Source organism: Microcaecilia unicolor, chromosome 4 (genome assembly GCF_901765095.1).
Source record: "Microcaecilia unicolor chromosome 4, aMicUni1.1, whole genome shotgun sequence".
In the NCBI taxonomy this organism is placed as follows: Eukaryota; Metazoa; Chordata; class Amphibia; order Gymnophiona; family Siphonopidae; genus Microcaecilia; species Microcaecilia unicolor.
The window spans coordinates 26,931,148-26,958,377 of NC_044034.1; the positions used below are offsets into that span (position 1 = coordinate 26,931,148).

Consider the following 27,230-nt stretch of genomic DNA (forward strand, 5'->3'; position numbering starts at 1 on the left):
ATAGGTCCTCGCTGGCCTGGCGGTTTAGTGGCGTCTCCAGGGGCAGGAGCGAACCCCACTAGTTCCTGCCCCATGCTGCTGCTCCATCACAGTGGCTGTAGACACTTTCCACAACAGCCTCGCGAGACTGTCGTATGCAGTCCTGGCAGCTGTTTTGCGATTAGAACCATCAGAGTCTTCTACCCGTGCAGTGGAACTGCGATACGGGACTGGAAAAAGTGGGGTTCATTCCTGCCCCCGAAGACACCACTAGACCACCTAAAGAAGGCCTGGGGTTACGAGGGAGAGGGGTCGCTGCTGGGTGGGGTGCCGGCTGGGGGGAGAGGTTTTTCTGATTGGGTATGGGGGCGGGAATTTTATTTATGGTTTTTCTGTCAAATCCAAGTGGCCAATTTCGGTCACAGTTTCAGCAGAAACCGAAAATTTGGGGGAGAGAGGGAAACTTCAGGGATAATTCAATGGTTTTGTTGCATTGTTTTACTTTATTAGAACATTTAATGTATTAGTCCTGATAATACTGTGCATGTAGTGCTTCTGTCTGGAGCAGACAGAGATATTACATAGTATTTTCTGTTTTGTACTAATACTCATGGTACGTACCTTAAAAATAATTTGTAGTGTTGACTTTTCAAAGATTTGAACTGCAGTTTTACAAGCTAGAATATTATACAGAGCTTGAGTTCAGATATATTTTGTTAACCAAAGATGATATTTTAACTCGGAAGTATATGTACAATGGTGTTCAACTTGACATAAACCACTTACATTGTATTAACACCATAAGAACAGTAAAATAACTCTTGAAAAATACACAGTGAAAACAATATGATAAACTTTGAGATAAACAAATTAAATCCTAGCAATAATATGACAGTGTAAGAAATGAATTAAAACAGCACAGTAAAACATTCGTATATGTTGGTGCACTTTGAATGTTTTAGTATCTTTTGGGGGCCAATCCAAAGAACTGTGTACAGATGTCTGAGAGACAAGGAAGAGAGGATCATACAAAGATTTAATAACTGGCTGTATGCTCTTTTATTTATTTAGATTTTGCTCACACCTTTTTCAGTAGTAGCTGAAGGTGAGTTACATTCAGGTACACTGGATATTTCTCTGTCTCAGGAGGGCTCATAATCTTAAGTTTGTATCTGAGGCAATGGAGGGTTAAGTGACTTGCCCAAGATCACAAGGAGCAGCAGCGGGATTTGAACCGGCCACCTCTGGATTGCAAGGCCGGTGCTCCAGTCTCCACTCCTCCACTCTATTGTAGCACAATGAGGGCAGCAAAACATGTTATGACAGCAGGTTGTCACTCTGTAATTTATTTATTTATTTGTTGTATTTGTACCCCACATTTTCCCACCTATTTGCAGGCTCAATGTGGCTTACATAGTACTGTCAAAGGCGTTTGCCCAGTCGGTTGATAACAAATACAAGGTTGTATAGTGATCGTATGAGGTATAAGTGGAGGGTTGGAAGGGATGAAGATTGCGTGTTGTCCAGTACGATTATAGTAATGCTGTGCTGCTGGGTGTAGAGGTTTACGTGGGGTCGTTGGGGTAGGCCGTTTTGAAGAAGTTGGTTTTTAGTGATTTCCTGAAGTTCAGGTGGTCATGGATTGTTTTCACAGCTTTTGGGAGGCCATTCCATAGTTTTGCGCTTATGTAGGAGAAGTTGTTTTGTATTTCAGTCCTTTGCAATTTGGGTAGTGTAGGTTTAAGTAGGATCTTGACGATCTGACTTTGTTTCTTATTGGCAGATGTATAAGGTCTCATGATTCAAAAATAACAACAGGGTTATCGTATAATAAGGCACAGGTGTGTGTATATAACTGGAGGAAAAAGCCTCGAGAAAACTCCTCTTGTATGCAAACAAATGCTTTAGTCTGAGTTGGACTTCCTCATCAGCTGAAAAAACCTCCAGGTGTTACAGGTTAAACAATAAGCTTTTCAACTTGCGAACGTCAGCAAGATTGAGCGGAGAATACTTGGTCTGTGATCCTGATGCAGAGAGGATTTGAAACGCTGGCCGCCATAGATCACAGCCAACGTGCACAGCCTATGTCTACAGACGCGGAGGTTAAGACCATTGAAGGACACTAAAAGCTAAGTTGAAAAGCTTATTGTTTAACCTGTAACACCTGGAGGTTTTGTGGACTAAGGTGCAGATTTTGAAGGTGATCCGTTCTTTGATTGGGAGCCAATGCAACTTTTCTCGAAGAGGTTTGGCACTTTCGAAGCGTGTTTTGCTGAATATCAGCCTGGCTGCTGTATTTTGGGCAGTCTGGAGTTTTTTTATGAGTTGTTCTTTGCAACCCGTGTAGATTCCGTTGCAATAATCTGCATGGCTTAGAACCATTGATTGTATTAGATATCGAAAGGTTGCTCTTGGGAAGAAAGATTTTAATCGTTTGAGCTTCCACATTGAATAGAACATTTTCTTTGTTACAGAGTTTACTTGGCTCTCGAGAGTAAGGTTGCAGTCAAGTGTGACGCCAAGTATTTTCAAACTGTCTGAGGTAGGGAGGGTATGTCCTAGAGTATTTATGGTTGTGGGTTTGTACTTATTATGTTGAGAGGAGAGGATGAGGCAATGTGTTTTTTCAGTGTTCAGTTTCAGTTGGAATGAGATTGCCCAGGAGTCCATGATGTTCAGGCCATCGTTGATTTTATTGGTTATTTCTGTCAGATCATGTCTGAAGGGGATGTAGATTGTAACATCATCTGCGTAGATGAATGGGTTAAGGTCTCGATTGGATAAGGACTGTGCCAGTGGAATCATCATCAAGTTGAAGAGTATTGGTGATAATGGTGATCCCTGGGGTATGCCGCAAACTGCTTTCCACGGTGGTGATATATTTGAATTTGATTTTACTTGATAAGTTCTGGTGGTTAAAAAACATTTGATCCAGTTAAGTACATTTCCTTGAATCCCGAAGTGGCCTAGTAGTCTTAGTAATATGTTGTGGTTTACCATGTCGAATGCGCTCGACATATTGAACTGGAGGAGGAGTATGTTTTTGCCTATGGCTATCTCCTGCTAGAATTTGGCCAGGAGGGTGACTAGGACAGTTTCGGTGCTATGGTGGGATCGGAATCCTGATTGTGAATTATGTAATATTGAAAACTTGTCCAGGTATTCCGTAAGCTGTTTAATCACCAAGCTCTCTATCAGTTTTACTACTAATGGGATAGACGCAACTGAGCGGTAGTTGGTGAGATTGTTTGTGCTTTTCTTGGTGTCTTTTGATATTGGGGTGAGTAGGATGTTGCCATGTTCTTCAGGGAAGAGACTTCTTGTTGTTACATGAAGTTTAGGTGGGATGTGAGGTCTGCTATGAAGCGGTCAGGGGTGGACTTGAGTAGATGACTGGGACATGTTTGCAGTGGGTCTTGGGGAACCTGTGAGTCGCTTGCGTAACTGATTCGGTGTTGAGGAGATTAAATGTACAAATCCGGTCAGCTGGGTAGCCATCGGAGGTTGGGTCCAGATCGTTGAAGAAGATTTCAATGTCGGTGTTGTGGTGAGGAAGTGTGCTGCGTAGTTTTATTATTTTTTCGTTAAAGTAGTTAGCGAGTTTGTTTGCGGGTGGGATGTCTGTGTTGGTTGTAGTGATAGGGGTGGTGTCTAGTAACTTGTTTACACGTTGGAATAGTTTCTTCATATCTTTGTAATCTGGTCCTAATTTGGTTTTGTAGGACTGAAACCTTTTGGTTTGTTTTATTGCATATTTATATTTTCTGTGTATTTGTTTCCTTGCGTTGAGTGTGTGTGTTCATCTTTTATCTTTCTCCATGCTCATTCAAGTTTTCAGGATTGTGTTTTGAGTTTTTTTAATTTGTCATTGAACCATGGTATAGTGTTCTGTCTTTTTGATATTCTTGTTTTTAAGAGTGCTATTTCATTTAGTACGCTGTTGCATCTGTCATCCCAGCGGTTGAGATAAAGTATGGAATCAGTATGTGTTGTCCATTCATTGTCGTATATTTGTTGCCAGAATACTTATGGATCGATTTGCCCTGTTGTAGTGTAAGTTGTACGTTCTGGTGTATGGTTTGAACCGTTCTTCCGCCAGTTTAAAGTTAGGTTCAATTTGTAATGGTTGGTCCAAGGTGTTGCTATCCATTTGATGTCTGTTATTAATAGGTTATTATCTGTAGACAGTTTATGTGATAGGAGGTCCGATGTGGGTAGTTTGCATGTGGGGCCATTTAAGATCCCAAGACTGTAGGAAGTCTTTACATTCACGTGCGTTAATGGAGTTGGGGTCTTCTAGGTGAAGGTTAATGTCGCTTAGTAGTAGTATGTTGTTTACACAATTGCTTGATATGAAGTCCATGAAGATGGGCTGGCTTTCCTTCCAGTTGCCAGGTGGTCTGTAGAACAGCACGCAAATGAGGCAATTTCTAGTTGGGGTGTTATGGAGTCGGCAGTGGTTTCGATGGTGAATTGTTCTCGGTATGTTAATGCTATGCCTCCGCCTCTCTTTTCCGATCTGGTCCGGTGGGTGATTTTGTAACCTGGCGGACATAGCTCAAGGATTATGGGGTCGTTTTGGTTGTGGATCCATGTTACATTGATAAAGATGAGATTGAGGTTTTCTGAGGTGATCCAGTCTGATATTGTTGTTGTTTTGTTAATTACGGACCTAACATTGATGTAACCTATCTGTATATTTTGGTATGGGACTGCTAGGTTTGGCGTTATGTGGATTTTTGTTAGTTGTCGTTCCTTGGGTGGTGTGTGTTTGTTGTGGTCTTTCCTCCCATTTTGTTGGTGATGTCCATGTTTAGATAGTTTTCCTTTAGTGTGGTGAGTGTCAATTTGGTGGAGTGTGGAATGTTTGATCAGTCTTTGGTGGTTTTGTAAGATGGGTATGAAGTAATGTTCTGTGAGTGGAATGGATAGTGCTAGGTGGATCAGTGAAAGGGAATAGATTACCAGAAGTATTTTGATTGTGTTCATTTTGATGTCGGTTTAGGATAGAAAGGTTACTCACAGTCAGATGCTCAGGAGTGAAGTCCTGGGCATAGAGCACTGTGGTTCTAGACACTGTTTTGCTGGTTGGAGGCAGGGAGGCTCCCTGTTAAAGAGGACACGAGTCCCCAATCTATTCTTTTGTTTTGACAGCCACCTCTGTTTTATGCAGCGATTGTTCCAATTCCTGTTTGCTGATCTCACAAGGTTTCTGCATTCAGGGTCAGTTTTGTACCTGCCACATGGTCATGAATCGGACTCCTGTCCTTTCTTCCATACAACAGGTTAGGTGTGCAGATAATTTTTCCCGTGGTTCTAAGGGTAGAGCTGTTTCAGTGTAGTTAGAAGTCAGATGGTTGTGATGCAGGATGAGCAGGCAACTGGCGCAGGCAGGGGCAGTCCGGGGCTGGATATCAGGAGAGTGCAGCACTCAGTTCCAAGGATGCAGTGGTTCCGCCGGTTCCCTTGGTTCAAAGGGTAAGCTGGAGGTAAAGTCTGATGGTTGTGGAGCAGGATGAGTGGCAACTGGAGCGGATAGGGGCAATTCACGACTGGATGGCAGGAGAGTGCAGCACTCAGTTGCAGGAAGTAGAGATTCCCCCGGTAACAGTGCTCAGTCGATGATTGGCAGGGGCAGCAGTCATCGATCGCCTCCGCTCCGTGCGCATCACTCCCCTGCTGCACCGCACCGCTTGGTCGCGCAGAAGTCGGAGTGCAGTCGTAGTTCCCGCTTGCCGCCTTGTCTTTGGAGCTCCGGTATCAGCTGTTCCTAGTTCTGCTGCTACAGGGCCGCTGTTGCGCTGGGTCGGTGTATGGTCGAGAATTCTTTGCGTGGTCTCGGCACGGTGAGGCTCGGTTTCTGGTCTCTCCCTCGGTGGGCAGACGGGTGGGAGGACAAGCTCGTTCTAAAGAGTGGTTGCTTGGGGTGGGGGCAGAGCTGGACCGCAGGTGCCGCGGTCGCCGCCGGTTAGGTTCCACTTGGTCCTCCGTGGGGAGAGGGTCACCTGCTCTCCCTGCTCCGGAGGTGCAGCGGTGTTGCTTGAGGCTCCTCCTGGGACTCGGCGGTCGGATCGGCCTCGAACGCCGGTTGCCGCTTGCTTACCAATGTCGTTTCCACCAGTCGCCGTCGGCTAGGTTCCACAAGGTCCTCCGTGGGGAGAGGTTCACCTGCCACTCCCCTGCTGCACCGCACCGCTTGGTCGCGCAGAAGTCGGAGTGCAGTCGTAGTTCCCGCTTGCCGCCTTGTCTTTGGAGCTCCGGTATCAGCTGTTCCTAGTTCTGCTGCTACAGGGCCGCTGTTGCGCTGGGTCGGTGTATGGTCGAGAATTCTTTGCGTGGTCTCGGCACGGTGAGGCTCGGTTTCTGGTCTCTCCCTCGGTGGGCAGACGGTGGGAGGACAAGCTCGTTCTAAAGAGTGGTTGCTTGGGTGGGGGCAGAGCTGGACCGCAGGTGCCGCGGTCGCCGCCGGTTAGGTTCCACTTGGTCCTCCGTGGGGAGAGGGTCACCTGCTCTCCCTGCTCCGGAGGTGCAGCGGTGTTGCTTGAGGCTCCTCCTGGGACTCGGCGGTCGGATCGGCCTCGAACGCCGGTTGCCGCTTGCTTACCAATGTCGTTTCCACCAGTCGCCGTCGGCTAGGTTCCACAAGGTCCTCCGTGGGGAGAGGTTCACCTGCCTCTCCCTGCTCCGGAGGTGCAACGGTGTTGCTTGAAGACTCCTCCCGGGTTTGTTGATATATCTTACTTTGTATCATATTGCTGTTAATGTGATTCTTCACGCAAGCACCACATTTCACTTTAATGTTTGACATCATCTGATTTTCATATTCAGGTTTTCTCTTCTGTTTTCTTTTAGCTTTTGGATGAATTGCCAATGATCTACACCTGCTGTGTGTTTGTCTACTGCCTGTAAGTGCTTATGGAAAATCCTTTATAAATCCTGAAATGTACCAGTCAGTTGGGTAGGTACTGACCTGTCACGCAGCCCAGTCTCTGGAGGGAGATTTTTGACCTCTCACTACAAGTTAGTGGGTATATATATTTTTTTATTGTTTTCTTTTAGTTTTGCTGCTTCTGGTTTTAAATTTGCATCGCAGAGACCAACATACATCATAGTAACATAGTAGATGACGGCAGAAAAAGACCTGCACGGTCCATCCAGTCTGCCCAACAAGATAACTCATATTTGCTGCTTTTTGTGTATACCCTACTTTGATTTGTACCTATGCTCTTCAGGGCACAGACCGTATAAGTCTGCCCCGCACTATCCCCGCCTCCCAACCACCAGCCCCACCTCCCAACCACCGGCTCTGGCACAGGCACAGACCATATAAGTCTGCCCAGCACTATCCTCACCTCCCCAGCCCTGCCTCCCAACCCCGGCTCTGGCACAGACCGTACAAGTCTGTCCAGCACTATCCCCGCCTCCCAACCACCAGTCCCGCTTCCCACCACCGGCTCTGGCACAGACCGTATAAGTCTGCCCAGCCCTATCCCCGCCTCCCAACCACCAGCCCCGCCTCCCGATCTTGACTAAGCTCCTGAGGATCAAAATTTGCATCCTAGGGTACGTCTAGTAGCGCTTTAGAAATGATAAGTACCGTAGTAGTAGTAGGTTTTTCTAATATCTCCTTCCTAAGACGTGGATCACTTGGCAGCTTGATAAAATGGTGTTTCTCCAATGACAAGCAGGCCTTTCCGTATTCTCACATCTGGGTGGCGTCATCCCACGCAGGCCGGTGTGGACGCTGACTAACAAGATTGATTTATTGATTTGGATTTTTCTCACACCTTTTTCAGTAGTAGCTCAAGGTGAGTTACATTTAGGTATACTGGGTATTTCCCTGTCCCCATAGGGCTCACAATCTAAGTTTGTACCTGAGGCAATGGAGGGTTAAGTAACTTGCCCAAGATTACGAGCCAGCAGCAGTGGGATTTGAACCAGGCACCTCTGGATGTCAAGACCAGTGCTCTAACCACTAGGCCACTCCTCCACTAGCAACATTCCATCTAGAATCTCAAATAGTAGCAACAGAATCTAAAACTAGTATTTATTTAGATTTTTCTCACACCTTTTTCAGTAGTAGCTCAAGGTGAGTTACATTCAGGTACACTGGATATTTCTCTCACAATCTAAGTTTGTACCTGAGACAATAGAGGTTAAGTGACTTGCCCAAGATCACAAGGAGCAGCAGTGGGATTTGAACCAGCCACCTCTGGATTACCAGAGTGGTGCTCTAACTACTAGGCCACTCCTCCACTAGCAACATTCCATCTAGAATCTCAAATAATAGCAACATTCCAGAATCTCAAAAAGTGGTGAAATTCCATGTAGAATCTTCAATAGTACATTCCATATATTTTGCTTGCACCTTTTTCAGTAGTAGCTCAAGGTGAGTTACATTCAGGTACACTGGATATTTCTCTGTCCCAGGAGGGCTCACAATCTAAGTTTGTACTTGAGGTAGTGGAGGGTTAAGTGACTTGCCCAAGATCACAAGGAGCAGCAGTGGGATCTGAACCGGGCACCTCTGGATGTCAAGACCAGTGCTCTAACCACTAGGCCACTCCTCCACCCCACAATTGCAGGAATTTCTAGTAGCATCCCACGGCGCATGCTTTGATGCCTCCCTGCCTGATGCACGAGCTTGGGTCCCTCAGTCTTCATTTTTCTGCAGAGCAAGGGGGATGCATCATCGTGTTCTCCTCACAGTGCATTTTTTCTGTGATTTAGCAGTGCCTTCCTGTGTGAGTATTAATGTCCCTTTTGCAATCTTTTATTCTTCCTCTTTATTTTATTCTGTTACCTCTTACGTTTTTAAGTATTTTCGGCTCTTCCTTTCTTTTTGCAAGTTGCTAGACCCGCTTAGGCTAGAGTACTGATCTCAATTTAGTGTTCAACAGTTTTTATTGATGACATTGCAAAACAAAATCCACATTCTAAAGGTTACCAACACAATCCTATATAAATACATAGGTAAAACAGTTTACTACTTATAGTCATCAAGCTTTTATCATGTTATTTTCCCCCTCCCACCCCTTTCTCTGCTATATATCCACCTGTTAACATTTTATATTTAAATCTATTATTAACAATCCAGATATACATCAAGAACCTGCAGCAAAACAAATGAAATCAGGTATACATGACGCAACATACACACCTGCAACATGAACCTACAAAGGGGACCTTGTTTCTGATAATCCCATATTAATAAACTTATTGCCTCTACCGTGAGCTACTTTTCAACTGGGCAGAATAATATATCTTTTGTATTGACCCCCTTAATGCTCCATTCCAGCAGTTGTATGATAAACATATCAGTGCCAATACTTTGCAAACTAAGATAACTTTCTCAAATTTACCCAGTCGACTAAAAGGAGATGTTAGCACCTGACGAACAGCAAAACAATTATCTTATCATCTAAAGTGGTTACTGATCTCAATTTAAACTCTGCCCCTTTTTACAGTTCACAATTGAGGAGTTTAATTTGGCCGTAATTCTTTTTTTCGATGTCTAAGAAGACCCCCCCCGTGATTTCAAATGGTGTGCCCAGTGTAATCGGGTGATTTCTGTGATGGACCAGCACTCTTGATGCATCGGGTGCCTTGGGTCTGACCATGAGCCTAACTCTTGTTCTCTCTGTTTGAAAATGAGTTGAGGGAATAGAGGGCGTGTCAGGTCCAGCAGGAGAGACCTTTTGGCTCCTCCAAGGCCAATCCGTCAATATCGGTACTGGAAGCATCGACCTCGATGGCTACTAAGACTTCAACAATCACTGGGAGTGCACCGGCATCAAGGAAGTCTCTACCTCTCTCGACATCGGACACTGAAAGTAGGCCCCGGGACCGGTCAGCATTAGACCCGACACCGAGGTCACGTACAGATTTGATATTTTTGATATTTTCCTCGTTAGTGCCGAGGGACCATTATGCATGAGTGTCAGGTTCTCCCTTCCAGTCCGGCACTAACATCTTCTCAGGCTGCATCCCACCTCCACTTGGAGTTGTATTCTTTAGCTTTTTTTACATGACTGAGGGACCCATGTTCGCTTATCAAGCGGGAAGGCACCAGTGCATGCGCTGGGGGATGCTGCTAGAAATTTCTGCAGTTATCTTGCTAGTCAGCGTCTGCACTGGGCTGTCTCAGATGACTTCACCCAAATGTGACAATATTTGGCCTGCTGTCTTGCAGAAATAGCCTTTTATAAAGTTACTCGAACTATCTGCACATATGCCTATGTGACAGGTCCTTTTATATCTGAAGCTAAGTAGCTTTTATTATAAATTTATATTAAAGTAAGAAAAAAATTTGTAAGGATTATTAAATTTTGATACTGACCAATGACGATATCAGTGAATCACTAGACTGTGACCTAGTGTGAAAAGAGTCACTGCTGAGGTTGTGTTACATAAGTATTGCCACACTGAGACAGACCAAAGGTCCATCAAGCCCAGCATCCTGTTTCCAACAGTGGCCAATCCAGGTCACAAATACCTGGCAAGATCCCGAAAAAGTACAATACATTTTATGCTGCTTATCCCAGAAATAACAGTGGATTTTCCCCAAATCAATTTAATAATGGTCTGTGGACTTTTTCTTCAGGAGGCCATCCATACCTTTTTTAAACCCCGCTAAGTCTTTACTACATTCCAGAGTTTAATTACACGTTGAGTGAAGAAATCTTTTCTCCGATTTGTATTAAATTTACTACTTTGTAGCTTCATTGCATGCCCCCTAGTCCTAGTATCTTTGGAAAAAGTAAACAAACAATTCATGTCTATCCGTTCCACTCCACTCCTTATTTTGTAGACCTGTATCATATCTCCCCTCAGCCATCTTTTCTCCAAGCTGAAGAGCCCTAGCCGCTTCAGCCTTTCCTTATAGGGAAGTCATCCCATCCCCTTTATCATTTTCGTTACCCTTCTCTGTACTTTTTCCTAATTCCACTGTATCTTTGTTGAGATGGGGAGACCAGAATTGAACACAGTATTCGAGGATCGATACAAAGGCATTATAACATCCTCACTTTCGTTTTCCATTCCTTTCCTAATAATACCTAACATTCTATTTTTCTTTCTTAACCGCAGCAGCACACTGAGCAGAAGGTTTCAATGTATCATCAGCAACGATGCTGAGATCCCTTTCTTGGTCTGTGACTCCTAACGTAGAATCTTGCATGACGTAGCTATAATTCGGGTTCCTCTTTCCCACATGCATCACTTTGCACTTGCTCACATTAAATGTCATCTGCCATTAAGACGCCCAGTCTCGTAAGGTCCTCTTGTAATTTTTCACAATCCTCCTGCGATTTAATGACTTTGAATAACTCTGTGTCATCAGCAAATTTAATTACCTCAGTAGTTACTCCCATCTCTAGATCATTTATAAATATGTTAAAAAGCAGCGGTCCCAGACAGACCCCTGGGGAACCACACTATCCACCCTTCTCCACTGAGAATACTGACCATTTAACCCTACTCTCCATTTTCTATCCTTTAACCACAATAGGATGCTACTTCCTATCCCATGACTCTCCAATTTCCTCTGGAGCCTTTCATGAGGTACTTTGTCAAACACCTTTTGAAAATCCAGATACACAGTATCAGGAGCGTAGCTAGGTGGGGCCACGGGAGCCTGGGCCCCTGCAAATTTCATCCGGGACCCTGGTTTTGCTGGTGGCTTTCCCCAACCCCTACCAGCTGAAGCTTTCTGCAGCGCTGGTCTCCGGTGCAGCCGTGTTCGCTGCCCTGCCCTTTCTTCTTGCTGGCGTCCTCCTGTGCACGCTCCTTTATGTGAAACTGAGCATGCAAAGGTATTTGCCTTTGTGGGAGGAGTAATGAGACAGTGAGGGGGAGGGGCGAGGCGGCAGACTAAAATGCCCCCCCCCCCCCCCCGCACCTTGGGCTCTGGCCCCCTCCCACTCCACACTGCCTCATCCTCTCAACCCAACACAATAACTACAAACCCACAACCATAAACACCCCAGACCACATCCTCCCTATTTCAGATAGCCTAAAAATACTCGGTGTTACAATTGACCGCAATCTTAAACTTTAGAGCCAAGTAAACTCCATTACAAAGAAAATGTTCCACTCAGTGTGGTACTAAGCCATGCAGACTACTGCAATGGAATCTATGCGGGATGTAAAGAACAACTCGCAAAGAAACTCCAAACCGCCCAAAACACAGCAGCCAGGATGATATTCGGTAAATCACGATTCGAACATGCCAAACCCCTCTGAGAAAAACTGCACTGGCTACCAATCAAAGAACGTATCACCTTCAAAATCTGCACCCTGGTCCACAAGATTTTCTATGGCGAAGTCCCAGGATACATGACAGACCTCAGAGATCTACCAACCAGAAACAGAACCGGATCATCACGAACATACCTAAACCTCCACTACCCAAACTGCAAAGGACTCAAATACAAAACAACCTATGCATCCAGTTTCTCCTATATAAGCACACAACTATGGAACGCACTGCCAAAAGCTGGGAAAACAATCTACAACCATCTTAACTTCAGGAAATGACTAAAAACCAAGCTTTCAAAAAGGCGTACCTTACCAACCCAACATAAAGACCTAAACTCTGCAACACAGCAAAACCAAAGATTGTATTGGGCACTATATAACCTTTCCTATCTTTGACCCTAATGTGCCTGAAACATACCTACCTTATTCGACCACAACATCACCTTGTATTTGTTCCTCTACTGGACTTGGCGAATGCTTTTACGGTACTATGTAAGCCACATTGAGCCTGCAAATAGGGAAAATGTGGGATAAAAATGTAACAAATAAATAAAATAAATAAATGTGCAGGCAAGAACCCAGAGAGTGTGAGTGGCTCACAGGGAGCAACTTCTTGGCTCTTCGAAGGCTGGACCATTGACTTTGGCACCGGCTTCATCATCGACCTTCATGACTGCTCTAACTCTGGCATCCACTTGGAGTGCACCGGCATCGAATGGGTCTCCACCTGCATCGACACCAGGTGTGTTTGCAGGCCCCAGGACTGGTCAGCATCAGACCCGACATCGAGGTCTTCGACACCGGTGCCTCACCGGGCATCACTGTTGATACCTGGGCAGGCAGAGCTTTCCCGGAGTCTGGAGGTAGAGGTGCTCCTTTAAGCTCCTCAAGAGTGGGGACTTCCTTCCACCACAACGAGGTCAGCACGGACACCTTCTCCTGAGTATGGTGAACAGTCTGATTGGAACCGCTAATGAGTCAGATGAGGATCCACATTACTTCTCGTAGGAAGAGACTTGTGAAATTCCATTTTATCCCTCTCCTCTTCAAGAGAGACGGAAATTTCCTCCCAAAGGTTCTCTCATTCATCAGTTTTGTAAGAGAGATGGCAGAGGAGCCCAGGACAGAGAAGTTGAGAAAGCTGTTCTTCCATGAAAGCAGCTTCCGACGACAGCATGGGCTCTACCATCTTGTTGTTTCCTATTTTGGCTTTATTTGTGCCCTCCCCCCCCCCCCCCCCCCCCCCATTTTTGCTGCCATAGTTCCAAGTGAGTGCATAATATATTTGTCCATATATCTTGTGCACAGAGCACAATTACAGATTCTTTCCCGCTGTCCTTTGTATAATTTGCTCCAATTATCTCCACATAAAATATCAAGCCCAAGCAGCCTAGTGATTAGTGAAGCAGACTTTGATCTTGGGGAACTGGGTTCAAGTCCCACTGCAGCTCCTTGTGACTCTAGGTAAGTCACTTAACCCTCTATTGCCCCAGGTACAAAATAAGTACCTGTATATAATATGTAAACCACTTTGATGCTAAAGAAGAGATTTAATTTACTTAGACTAGACATCATATGAAAAATGCCAGTGCCAGCCAGGATGTCACCTCTGTGGAGCAGCACTTTACTAAACCAGAACACTGTATCAATGATTTTATGATGAGAATACTAAAAGGAAACTTTTAAGACAATCCAGGAACGTAAGACCTTTGAAGTCAGAATGATAAATATTTTGACACCCACCAGACAGGACTTAATCTGGGTTTTCTAACCCATTATAAATCATAAAATTCTACTGCTTTGTCGCCCTCTTTATCACCATGCATATCTCCCTGTCCTTCATCCACCCAGCTCTCCCTGCCTCTCACCTAACCCACCCCACTCTCATCCTGTGAGAGTTAGTCCAATAAAAGAGGTCATCTTATTTTCCTTTCTATGTTTTATTTTATTTCTATTGATTACCTTTAAAAGTGGACTAACACGACTGCCATATCTCTCTACTCAATTGTAACCACAGAAAGGCGGTATATCAAGACCCTCCCCCCTATCCCTTAACCATGTTTAGTCTTTATAATTTCATACTTATTTGAAGTTGGGATGAATTGTACATTCCAAATGCTAATCCATAACTTTTGGATTAGAATATGTTTCCTGTCTGATTCAGGATATAATACAATATGTCTTAATGCCTGCTTGTAGGATTTCAGCCTACCTCAGTTTTGATTTTTCAGTCTTGTCTCAAAACCAGACAGAGCAGATACGTATGTGGAAAACAATATTTAATAAATATAGATCAATAAAAAATTAGCAAGCCCGACACAGGCTGTGTTTCGCCCAACTGGACTGCATCAGGGGCTACAAAACAAACAGTTATATAACAGAACAAATATGAACAAGTAGAAACAAAATAATAATTATATTCCATTACCGTAATTTCATACTCGGCTGATAATCATAGAACACCATGATAATACAATTCAATACATAAAAAATGAATTAAAATATCAAAATAATATTACGAAATTCTTAAGTACACAAATTAAATGATAGATGTAAATTAGACAGTATATATCAATAACATACCATTCAAAGATAGACAATATATATATGTGTATGTATATTAATAAACAGAATTCAAATAAAATACACATTATAATAATAGTCAAAAATTGCATAATATATTACACACATAAAAATATAAAAATAAATTAAAAAGCCAATGAAATTTATGCTGTGGCATATATTTCATTGGCTTTTTAATTTAATTCATTTTTTATGTATTGAATTGTATTATCATGGTGTTCTATGATTATCAGCCGAGTATGAAATTATGGTAATGGAATATAATTATTATTTTGTTTCTACTTGTTTATATTTGTTCTAATTGTTATATAACTGTTCGTTTTGTAGCCCCTGATGCAGTCCAGTTGGGCGAAACACGGCCTGCGTCGGGCTTGCTAATTTTTTTATTGATCTATATTTATTAAATATTGTTTCCCACATACATTGTATCTGCTTCGTTTGGTTTCCATCTTGGAGTTTGCAGATCGATTACCCTTGCTGTTTTCTTGGACCTTGTCTCAAAACCATCCAGAGTGGCAGTTTCCTACCTCTATTGTGGAGCATCTGCAAAGCTCATTTTCATTAGATCAACCGTATTAAACTAAAATATTAAGTAGTAACCCTGTAACAGCAAACCATGGAATTGGGTTCTATCCCACCATTTTAAAATTTTAAAACAAAAACATAAGACAGTACAGGAAATATTGCAAAACAGAGCCATATCAAATTGTAGATTACTGTCCAAATGTTTTGTGCTAAATGTTCTTTTATCGTTTGTAATCTCACCTAAAGCATGCATATTCCAGTGTCAGGTTTATCAGAAATGGGGTGGGGGGAATACGGGATTAAGTTCTCATCTTTGTCTCACATAATGTCCTTTTGCTTTGTTTCAGATATGAATGTTTCAAGCACAGAAACTCACACAACTACATTCTGTTTTTTATATTAGTCCTTTTCAGTTTAATAGTAACAATAGTAAGTATAAGGTTTTTTTTTTGTTTGTTTGTTTTGGTGTGGTCGAAGGAAAGCCAAACTGATTTAGAATATTCATTCTTAACCTGTGTTTTGTACTATAGAATATTGTTCAGATGCTTGTCTGCACCATAACAGTAAACAAACTATATATCTGTATCAGGGGCGTAGCCAGACTTGCGTGGGAGGGGGGTCCACAGCTCGAGGGGAGGGGGCACATTTTAGCCTCCCCTCCCGCCGCCATTGTGGCCCCCCCCCCCCCCCCCCGTTTCTGCCGACCCCCCTCCCGCTGCGAACCCTCCCCCGCTGCCGCCTACCTTCTGTTTTGCTGGCAGGGGACCCCACTCCCCGCCAGCCGACGTCCTCTCCCGTAGAACGCAGCGGCACTGCCTGGCAGAGAAAAGTCTTCTTCCTTGCATGCTGACGTCCTGCACGTTGTACGTGAAGGACATCAGACTCGGAGAACAGTTCTGTTCTCTGAGTCTGACGTCCGGACGTCAGCATGCAAGGAAGAAGACTTCTCTGCCAGTGCCGCTGCGTTCTACGGGAGAGGACGTCGGCTGGCGGGGAGTGGGTTCCCCCGCCAGCAAAACGGAAGGTAGGCGGGGGCGGGTTCGCCGGGAGGGGGTCCCCACTGAAATCTACGGGGGCCCAGGCCCCCTCAGGCCCCACGTAGCTACACCACTGATCTGTATGTGTGTAAAATATAGTTTAACCTTTCCCTAAAAATTTCTTTTATTGGGAGGACAGTTTTCAGAGCAATCTTTCTTTTTTTTTTTCTTGAAATGGCTAACAGTACATGTATGCTTCAGGGCAAATTAAAGAGGTGGTTGAGTTGTTTGAGTGGCATGTTATTTATTATTTATTTATAGCATTTCTACCCCGCTCTTTCCCGCTCAATAGCAGGCTAAGTGCGGCTTACAATGTATAGGTACAGAGTATCACAGGGATAACACAATTTGAGGGTACAAAGTATCAAAGAGGTAATACAATGTATCACTTCGATAATACAGTTGTGTAGAGAAGGGTAAAAGGAAGAGATGTGGGGGAAGGATTGAGGTATGTTTAATGTTAGTGGTGTGGGTTAGAGTCGTAACTTAAGTTGGGTTGTTTGGATATAGTCTTGTTTGAAGAGGTATGTTTTCAGCAGATTTCGGAAGCTTAGAAGTTCGGTTGTAGTTCGGATGAATCTTGGCGTTCCAGAGTTGACCGCCTAAAACTGAGACGTTGGATGCATAGTAGGTTTTTATAGGTCAGGGGAAGTAGACAGCAGGAATATGTATTTGGATTTTGAAATGTGAATATGCTTCTTAGCCTCCAATTTACTTGTTTGCAGGAACAGCAGATCAAAAAATTATATATAAATTAACTTTTTATGTGTAAAGGGCCCTCCGTTTACTAAGCCGCGCTGTAGGTTTCGCAAACTTGTTAGCACGCGCTTAAAAGTTAGCGCATCTGCAGCAAGGCTTAGTAAATAGGGCCCATAGGCAGGTAGCTTCCCTTTGAAAATTAGCTGCAAAAGTTTGTACGAACCTTGCAATAATGTGGGCTACTCAGACTTGCCCCTTGTGTGTGTGTGCAGACATTTAATTTACAATGAACATGTTAACTGTCTCTTAAGTTTTCTTCTTTTCATCTTCACAGGTTTACTTAAGATGGAAAGAGCCTGTATTTCATCAGGTTAGTTATTCCCAGACACGTAAATATAGAGGGGGTGGGGGGAGCCTTTATTCTGCACAGGCTAATAAAGCATTAGAAGTATGAGGAACTCAATTCCAGTTCTAATTTTGGGGCTAATGTACTTTCTTTATAGCCATGCACTGAAAGCTCATCTCACTAACCCAAATATAACATAAAAGTTTTGTTCTCTGATGCTGTAAGCAAATAGCATGCAAATTACAACTGTGTTAAAAAGCGGGTGCACTATCAGGAAAGAGAAAAGTGCACGGTTAGATGCAACCATTTGCACCATCATGAGTAAATAACTCCCCTCCTATCAGTGCTTATGCAGCGTTTGGCTCACACTAACACTCAGGTGGGAAAATGTGGGATACAAATGCAACACTCCCATGGGGTGGAGGAGTAGCCTAGTGGTTAGTGAAGCGGGCTTTGATCCTGGTGAACTGGGTTGGATTCTCACTGCAGCTCCTTGTGATTCTTGGCAAGTCACTTAAACTCTCCATTGTTACAGGTACAAAATAAGTACCTGTATATAATATGTAAACCGCTTTGTAACCACAGAAAGGCAGTATATCAAGTCCCATCCCCTACCCCTATTTAAAACAGTGTAGACTCCTAGCTCCTTTCCTGCTTCCCTTCCCTCATTCCCTGACCCACACAAAACTGCAGTGGTGGCACAAGTGTACGCCCCAAAATCCCCACCCCGACCCCTACCTCTACAAATGACCACAATGGCCCAAGTGAGCCTCCTGTCCCTCCCATATACCCGTTGCTTTTACCTCTGCACTGCTCTCTTGAAAAATGGCAACACTTGACCCCACGTGCTGCATCGGGATCATACAGGATAGGATTGGCCTGCCAAATACAATTATTGCTGTATGTGGCAGACTAACACAGAGCGTGGGATCAGGAATCACCGTTTTGAAGATGATGCCGGACGCAAGAGCAAATGTGTGGTGGGAGGTATCAGGGAGGGGGCCCACGATCTATCTGTGTCATTTTTGTGGGCAGATGGGGAGGGGCTACTTGGGTCACCGAGATCATTTGTGGGGTTCCAAAGGGGCCTCACTTGGAGTATATGAACCTTTTTGTGGGTCAGGGGATAGTGTTAGGGTATCTGGTAGCCTTTGCTGATTTTTGGTGATCTGAGGTAAAGGGCTGCACTTCATTTAAGATCTCCCTTTCTCTTGCACTGCATCTTTACACCAGCCTGAGCTGGCATAGATTCATTGCTAAAAAAAAAAAGAGTGAATTTAAAATTTCCGTGCAAATGTTTAGTTACCTACCGGTCTGAAAAATTTGCGTTTTATGATCCCTCCCAACTAGAGACATTTATTACATCTAGAAGGACAGTTTGATTAATTTCTCCAACTAGTAATAATGTTTGAAATTGGAAGTAGTGTCTAACACATACGTCCGTCTACTCTTTGTAATTTGATTATTTGCCTGTTATATTACTACTACTACTAATACTACTATTTAGCATTTCTATAGCGCTACAAAGCGTACGCAGCGCTGCACAAACATAGAAGAAAGACAGTCCCTGCTCAAAGAGCTTACAATCTAATAGACAAAAAAATAAATAAAGTAAGCAAATCAAATCAATTAATGTGAACGGGAAGGAAGAGAGGAGGGTAGGTGGAGGCGAGTGGGTTACAAGTGGTTACGAGTCAAAAGCAATGTTAAAGAGGTGGGCTTTCAGTCTAGATTTAAAGGTGGCCAAGGATGGGGCAAGACGTAGGGGCTCAGGAAGTTTATTCCAGGCGTAGGGTGCAGTGAGACAGAAGGCGCGAAGTCTGGAGTTGGCAGTAGTGGAGAAGGGAACAGATAAGAAGGATTTATCCATGGAGCGGAGTGCACGGGAAGGGGTGTAGGGAAGGACGAGTGTGGAGAGATACTGGGGAGCAGCAGAGTGAGTACATTTATAGGTTAGTAGAAGAAGTTTGAACAGGATGCGAAAACGGACTTATATTGGTTTGAGGAGAGTTTATAAAATAGCATGTTTTTTTCTGATATTATAACCTCAATTTGCCAATTTTCTCATCAAGTTTGTGTACTTGTAAAATTTGAAATTTAATAAATAATTATTTTTAAAAAAGAGTGAAATAACTGCTCTTTTACAACATTTTGCACGTTTTGCTTCCTTCAGCACAGTGGTTTGTACTGATTCTCCTACACCAGTCTTTCTTGCTGCATTTGTGAGTAAGATTAGTGCAGGAAAGTCAAGTGTAAACCCCTATGCTAATGGGTAACACAGCTTACTGTATCATCCCCTTTGTTTTTTTACTTTAGAAACATAGAATAGAATTGAGTTGAGGCCTTGTGTTGAGAGCTTTTCAAACTGAGTCACAACCCAAATAGGATTGCAAGATATCCAAGGTCACAACCCCGAATGGTAAGCCCCCACCCCCACCCCCACTCATCAGCCCATGCCTCTCAACAAGCCTATGCTATAGATAGGGCTGTAGAGGTTGACAGCAGTGTTGGCTGAGATGCTGAAGGAGCGTCAGAAGCAGTAGAATGGGTGAAAGATACAGTAGGTCTCCGGGAGGTCACATGCTTTTCTGTAACCATTAAAATTGGGTCACAGCCACAGAAAATCTGATAAGCACGGAGTCAGAGCATTGAATTGTGAGCTGAGAGAATTCCTAGGGCATGCTAATACCATGGTAGGTGGCATCAGAAAGCAAGTTGCTTTGCTGTGCTTTACTCATTTGATCAAATTGTAATTCTGCATTTGCTCAAATATAAATTATCTAATATAATAATTTGCTCCTCCAACATTCCAATGTGTCTCACTGGGATCGTAACCACCTGCTGACGTCACTCCTCCAACGTTCTCCGTCCCCCCCTCCCTCCCAGTTCCATGGGACCCTGGAACTGAGAGGGAGGGGGGACCCTGGAAATGGGAGGGAGGGAGGGGGACACTGGAACTCGGAGGGGGGAAGGAGGGAGGGGGGGGCCTGGAACTCGGAGGGAGGTGGAGGGGGCAGGGGAGAGAGGCTGCACATGGATGGATGGAGAGGGCAGGGCACAGAGGACATTGCCTGCATATGGATGAATGCAGGGGAGAGAGCATAATGCAGGGGAGGGAGGGGACCCTGAAACTCGGAGCGAGGCAGGGAGGGGACGACCCTGGAACTCAGAGGCAGGGAGGGGATGACCCTGGAACTCGGAGGCAGGCAGGTTAGGGAGGGAGGGGACGACCCTGGAACTCAGAGGCAGGGAGGGAGGGGACGACCCTGGAACTCGGAGGGAGGGAGGAGGGGACAACCCTGGAACTAGGAGGGAGGGAGGGGGGACCTGGCACACACTCTCATGCTCACACACACACTCTCTCACAGACACACTCGCACCCAGTCTCACTCTCTCTTTGTCACACACACACACACTCGCACATTCACTCTCTCTCACACACACTCTCTCAAACATACACACTCCGAGGAAAACCTTGCTAGCACCCGTTTCATTTGTGTCAGAAACGGGCCTTTTTTACTAGTCCTAAATATAAGGCTCGTTTTTAAGACTAATGTAGGCCAGTGTTTTCATCAAAAGGTTGCATCAGGGTGTTCTATAATGGGTAAAGCATTCTTTAAAAAACACCAACAAAAGGGGTGTGGCATAGATCTTAATTCCTAAATGATTTCTACATTGGGCCTACATCAACTTTGTATCCTCTTAAGAATTAAGGGTTACTAGATCAGCACACATTTAGTGAATGGATTTTTTTTTTTTTCATGTTTTGTTTGTAAGTTTTTAAGACTGGTGTTTATATACCACCATAAGCTATACAATTGATAACAGCTTACGTAGCTTTCTGAGTTATTTTTCATCCTGTTTTTTTGACATGTATATGCTTTGAACACATCCTAACAGTTGTTGGTTCTATGAAATTGTTTGGAGTTTTTATTATACTCTATACGCTATTATTGAATGAATAGTTCCTTTGTGTCACCACCAGATCAGTCCAGTGTGTGAGTTATGGCCATCAACCAACAGGTGGAGATAGAAAGTACAGAATTGTGTTGACCCTGTAAGGACCCTGTGCATTTCTCACAATCTAGTATTTTCCTATCATCAGCAGGTGATGGATGGTGGTTATGAAACTTTCAATTTTGTTAACAGCGTAACAATAGTAAAATGAACAAATATAATCATAAATACAATATGTGAGGTAAACTTGAAAACAGCAAATTGAAACCTAATAATAGGATTACCGTGAAATAGGATAAAAAAAATATTCACATTTAACAGCACTGAAATTCAAATAACAGAGATGTCAGTATAATACTAATGAAACGTCTAATAAACACACATTAGAACATTCAAATAACATAGCTATGATACTAGTGCTTTTCTACAATACAACTTACCATATTGCTGAGGGGCCAAGTGTAGATATCTAGATAGGGACAAGATGCTTGGTAAAGAGTCAGTCGGGATAAATAGATGGGTGGCTAAACTCAAGGCAAGTTCTTTGTTCAGTTAAACAAGATATAAGGAGCTGATCTGAGTTAGTGTAGCAAGCTAGTCCAGGTGCAGAATGAATGTATAGTCAGTCATCCTATGTATTAAAGGCTTGGGAGAAGAGCCAGGCTTTCACCTGCTTCCTGAAGTAGAGATGGTCTCGAGTTATACGTAGCCCCTCTGGGAGTAAATTCCAGAGCGTGGGGGCTATTGCTGAGGAGGCTTGCTGGCAGAGTATCACATCGTACAATTTCTTTTGATGACGGGACAGATAGTGATGGTCCTTGAAGATGGCCTTAGAGGTCTCAAAGAATTGTAAAGGTGTGTAAAGGATTAAACTTATTCTCTAAGTACTCTGGCCGATTTTGTCTAAGGGCCTTGAAAATCAAACATAAAGAGTTTTTAAATTTATCCCTGTAAGGTACTGCCGTTTGCAGCCTTCTTTCAGTTGTGCTGCAGCATTCTGGATTAGTTGGAGCTGATTCAAACTCTTTTTGGTTTGACAAGTGTATAGGGCATTACAATATTCTAGTAGTGATGTTATCTTGGCATGGACCACTGTGATCAGACTCGTCTTTTCAATATATGGAGAGAGATTTCATAGTTGCTGTAGGTAATAGAGACAATTTTTAAAGGTTGTTTGAATTTGCGGGATCAGAGTGAATGATGAGTCCTAGCAGTATCCCAAGATTCCTGACCTGTGATTTCAGGGAGAATTCATACTTTCCAAAAGCTATTGTGAAGTCAGGTGTCACAACTGTCAGGAACGGTGAGCCCTTGAACCAAAGCCGGAGCTTTGGCAGACAAATCACCGGGGCTGGCACAGGCAGGAATCAGAACAGACTGGACTAGGATAAACTAACAGAGGTAACTAAACATAATGGACAACGCAAGAACCGGATCCAGACGAGACAAGGAAAAGAAGGCAAAGGGCCAGAACTGGAACCCAGACAGGACAAGGCAAGACTCAGAACTGGATTAAAGCTGAGACTGGGACCCAGAAATGCAAGACAAGGCAAAACACGGAAGTAGATTAAAACTGGGTCCGGACAAGGCAAGGACTGGATCCGGACAGGACTAGACTGAAAGAGAAGACAAAGCACAACTAGACAGGCAAGACAGGGTAGGAGCTAGGCAACAAGAATAACAGAAGCAAGACAATAAACAAGGCAGGGACAGGATTCAGGATTCTCAAACAGGCTTGGATGGAACAGGATTCAGGATTCTCAAACAGGCTTGGCTGGAACAGGATTCAGGATTTTCAAACAGGCTTGGCTGGAACAGGATTCAGGATTTTCAAACAGGCTTGGCTGGAACAGGATTCAGGATTCTCAAACAGGCTTGGCTGGAACAGGATTCTGGAATGGGCTTGGCTTCGCTGGAACAGAATTCTGGAACAGACTTGGCTTGGTTGGAACAGGATGCTGGAAAGGGCTTGACTGGAACAGGATTCTGGAATGGGCTTGGCTTGGCTGGGACAGGATTCTGGAATGGGCTTGACTGGAACAAGGTCTGCTTGGCTTGACTGGAACAGCATTCTGGAACGGGCTTGATTGGAACAGGCTCTGCTTGGCTTGGCTGGAACAGGGTTCTGTAATGGGCTTGGCTGGGACAGGATTCTGGAGCGGGCTCTGGCTTGACTGGAACAGGATTCTGGAATGGGCTCGTCTTGGCTTTGAACAGGATTCTGGAACAGTCTTGGCTTGGCTGGAACAGGATTCTAGAATAGACTTGGCTTGACTGGAACAGGATTCTGAAACGGGGTTGGCTTGACTGGAACAGGATACTGAAACAGGCTTGTCTTGACTGGAACAGGATACTGGAACGGGCTTGGCTTGGCTTGATTGGAACAGGATTCTGAAAGGGTGGAGCAGGATACTGAAAGGGACTTGGCTTAGCAGGGAACTTGGACAGAACTAGCTCAAACATAGAGCAGGAGCAGAACCTGGCTCAAACACACAACAGGAACAGAGCTTGGCAGAAACAGAGCTCAAGAGCCAGGAAGCAAACAGCAGGCAAAGGATTAAGCAGACTAAGGGAAGACAAACAAAGAAGCAATGTTCTTACCAGCACCCACAGCTGGAAAGGCCAGGCAGACTAAGAAGCAGCAGACAGGTGCATAGCAGTGAAGTAATCAGGGACGATACTGGCTTCTACAGACTCTCAGAATTAACAGACAAGAACTACACACACAGGAAGCAGAACAGGGAAAACAAGAACAGAGCTTGGCTAAACACAGAGTTTAACTATAGCAAGAGTCAAAAGCAGGGCTAGACTAAAAGCAGGAGCCAAGGGTAGAGTCAAACAGATACAGACAAGGGCAGGGTGTGGCTCTAGAGCCAGGCTTTCAGGATCAAGGTACAAAAGCAAACACACAGAAACAAAGCAAAGCATTGAAACACAAGACTCAAAGAAACACAGAACAGACCTTCAGGAGCAAGATTCTCAGAAACAAAGCCAAGCAGGGAAATGATCTAAACAGGTAACACAAGATTAAGAGATGTCTTGCAAAGGCAACGTAGGAAAGCTCCCTAGGTGCTTATAAAGGAGTAGGCTGATGATGTCACAAGTAGGAAATGAAGCAGAAGCAGGGAGATCAAACCCAGCCTTGTCCTTAGTTTCCAAATACTGAAGTTGCTGTCGAAGCCCACTCCAGCCTATCCAAATCTGTCTTGCCAATTGCAGGATACAGACCGTAAAAGGAGTTTGTCAAAGCCCTCTCTAGCCCATCCTAAATCCTTTATCTTACACTTTCTAAGGCACTGCCTATCCAACTGGAACAGCTTTAGACTTTTTATAGATTCACCACACACAGGCCGATATAAGTGTTTGCTTTTGTTTTTATGTCAAGATCAGCACACATCACTCCGGTGCTAAAGCTCCACTAGTTGCCTATTAGGCATTGAGTTATCTTTAAAGTTCTTGTTTTGATACATTAACGTGTATATGGGAAGGTACCTGTATATTTTAGTCATGTTTTAGGGATGCATTGCCTGAGGCAGTCATTAAGGACTGAAAGTCTGAAGCAGTTGTGTTTACCTTTTCCTCCGATGTATCGTCATGCTGAAATGAGAGCATGTGCTTTCTCTGTTACTGGACCCTCACTTTGGGATAATCTTCCTGGTTATTTAAGATTATGCGATAACAGTTCAAGCGACTCTTAAAAACTCATTGTTTTTAAAGGCTTTTCTAGAGGAATAAAGGATGCTGAAGTGACTGATGTGAGTCTGTGAAGGGATGTATGTCATTTAGATTTTGTTTTGATTGTACTTTTAAGATGGTGGTTCTATTTTTTTTGTTTATTGCTTATGTATGTTTTATTGTTACCCGCTTTGGGTTAAGGCGGGATACAAATGTAAAATAAATAAATGGAGAAATATCTTATTGTCATTATAAGCAAAAATAAAGGCGTATAGCGCAGCACTGAAATCTACAATATAGCATTGCAATAATGCAAGCTCTGGAGCAGTGACAAAAACATATCAAACATATAAACGGCGAGTGACCGACTCACTCACAAATGCGCAGTAGAGACTTCCCTCTCTGTCCCGCCCCCGCATCAATACGTGATGACGGGGGCGGGACAGAGAGGGAAACTGCGCAAAGCTGCCGAGGTCGCTACCGCTCCCCCCCCTCGCCCAAGGTCGCCACTACCCCTCCCCCCACCCGGTGTCGCTGCCGCCAGCCCTCCACCCGGCCCAGGCCCTCTCTCCGCTACTGAACTTACATCCATTCGCCGGAACGCAGCAGAGCAGATCAGCTGAGCTGCCGTCCGCCTTCCTTCCCTGCCTGTGCCCTGCCCTCGCTGACGTTACGTCACACGAGGGCGGGACACAGGCAGAGAAGGAAGGCCGACGGCAGGTCAGCTGATCTGCCTTGCTGCATTCCGGCGAATGGATGTAAGTTCAGTAGCGGAGAGAGGGCCTGGGTGGGGTGGAGGGCTGGCGATGGCGACTCCGGGGGTGGGGGGAACGGTAGCGGCGACCTGGGGGGGGGGGCCAGCGTCGACCTCCGAAAGCCCCAATACCAGCCCGTTTTAACGGGCTCAACGGCTAGTTGAATATACCCCCCCCCCCCCCCCCCCGATCTCCTCCTAACAAAGAATGCAAAACAATATAAACCTCTCAAGTTTGCTATTGTTTTCATTAGCGTTTGTTATTATTTTGGACATATCAGCATGGTGGCAAGCTCTGCCTACTGGCTTCAGCCCGGATAATGGGCAAAGCACACCCCTGCCGTCTCCTGTCATTAAACCTCCTTGGTTGCTGCTGTAACCGAGGATCGGGCGCTTCCTACCTGCGGCTGCCAATGGGGAGGGGAAGAGCAACAGACACTGAAAGAAGTCTGAGTCACGTAATGTCGTTGGCAGTTCAGTTTTATGTGTTGCCACAGTAAAATGTCTTTGGGATTAAGGTATAAAAGCTTAAAGTACTGGGAGAGGAATAGAGGAGCTAGGAAGAGTGAAGGAGTTTGAAAAGGTTTATTGGTTGGGAGAGAGAATGTCACTGTAAAGAGCTGGACGTGTCCGACTGCTCTAGAAGGAACAAAGGCTTAGTGAGGCAACTGAGAGTGTAGCTGTGTGAGTAGAGAATAAACAGGCTATGAGGGTTTGATGGAAGAGAAGATCCGCCAGCAAGCGGAGAACTCAAACGCCCCACGGTAAAAACAGTAATGTACAAAAAGTGGGAGAGCGACCAAGGATACCAGAAACTGGAGGATGTTCTTTAATAAAAACTTTATTGAAGGTTTGAAGACTCGACACAACGTCGTGTTTCGGCCGTCAGGTCTGCATCAGGAGTCTGCTGTGCAGAATGCTGCCGAGCAATGATGATGGAAGTCCTTTGGAGATCTTACAGCAGTCTCTTGCACGGAGTATTACTGAATAGCAATAAGGATGGTTCTTCAAAAGTAACGTAGTAGTCTTTAAAAAGACTATTTGGGAAAGTCCGTCAAAAGCGCTGCACGCACTACTAGTAATGCAGATGAAGAAGTCTTCAAACCTTCAATAAAGTTTTTATTAAAGAACATCCTCCAGTTTCTGGTATCCTTGCCTGCTTATAATTGAAAGAGAAAAACGCCTATATTGTGACCCAAATCGGGAGATTGACGTTTATCTCCCAAAAACGAATAAAGCGGTATAATCAAAAGCCGAATTTGGACGTTTTCAACTGCACTCCGTCGCGGATGTGGACAACGTTGATGGGGGCGTGTCGAAGGCGTGGTGAAGGCGGAACTGGGGCGTGGTTATCTGCCGATCAGAGATGGGCGCCTTTCGCCGATAATGGAAAAAAAATATGCGTTTTTAGCGAGAA

General features: G+C 44.4%; 1 protein-coding gene across 3 annotated transcripts in view; it reads left to right on the plus strand.

Annotated features, from left to right (window-relative positions):
• The window catches only part of ACER3 (alkaline ceramidase 3), a 107,501-nt gene that overhangs the window by 48,800 nt on the left and 31,471 nt on the right, over nt 1–27,230 (plus strand). For all 3 annotated transcript variants that reach the window (XR_003941857.1, XM_030200061.1, XM_030200062.1), the window contains exons 4-6: nt 6,832–6,884; nt 15,693–15,774; nt 17,416–17,451. Coding sequence is in view for 2 of the 3 variants with exons in the window: in XM_030200061.1 (XP_030055921.1) it covers nt 6,832–6,884; nt 15,693–15,774; nt 17,416–17,451 (171 nt within the window). In the remaining variant the exon portion in view is untranslated. The remainder of the gene's footprint in view (nt 1–6,831; nt 6,885–15,692; nt 15,775–17,415; nt 17,452–27,230) is intronic.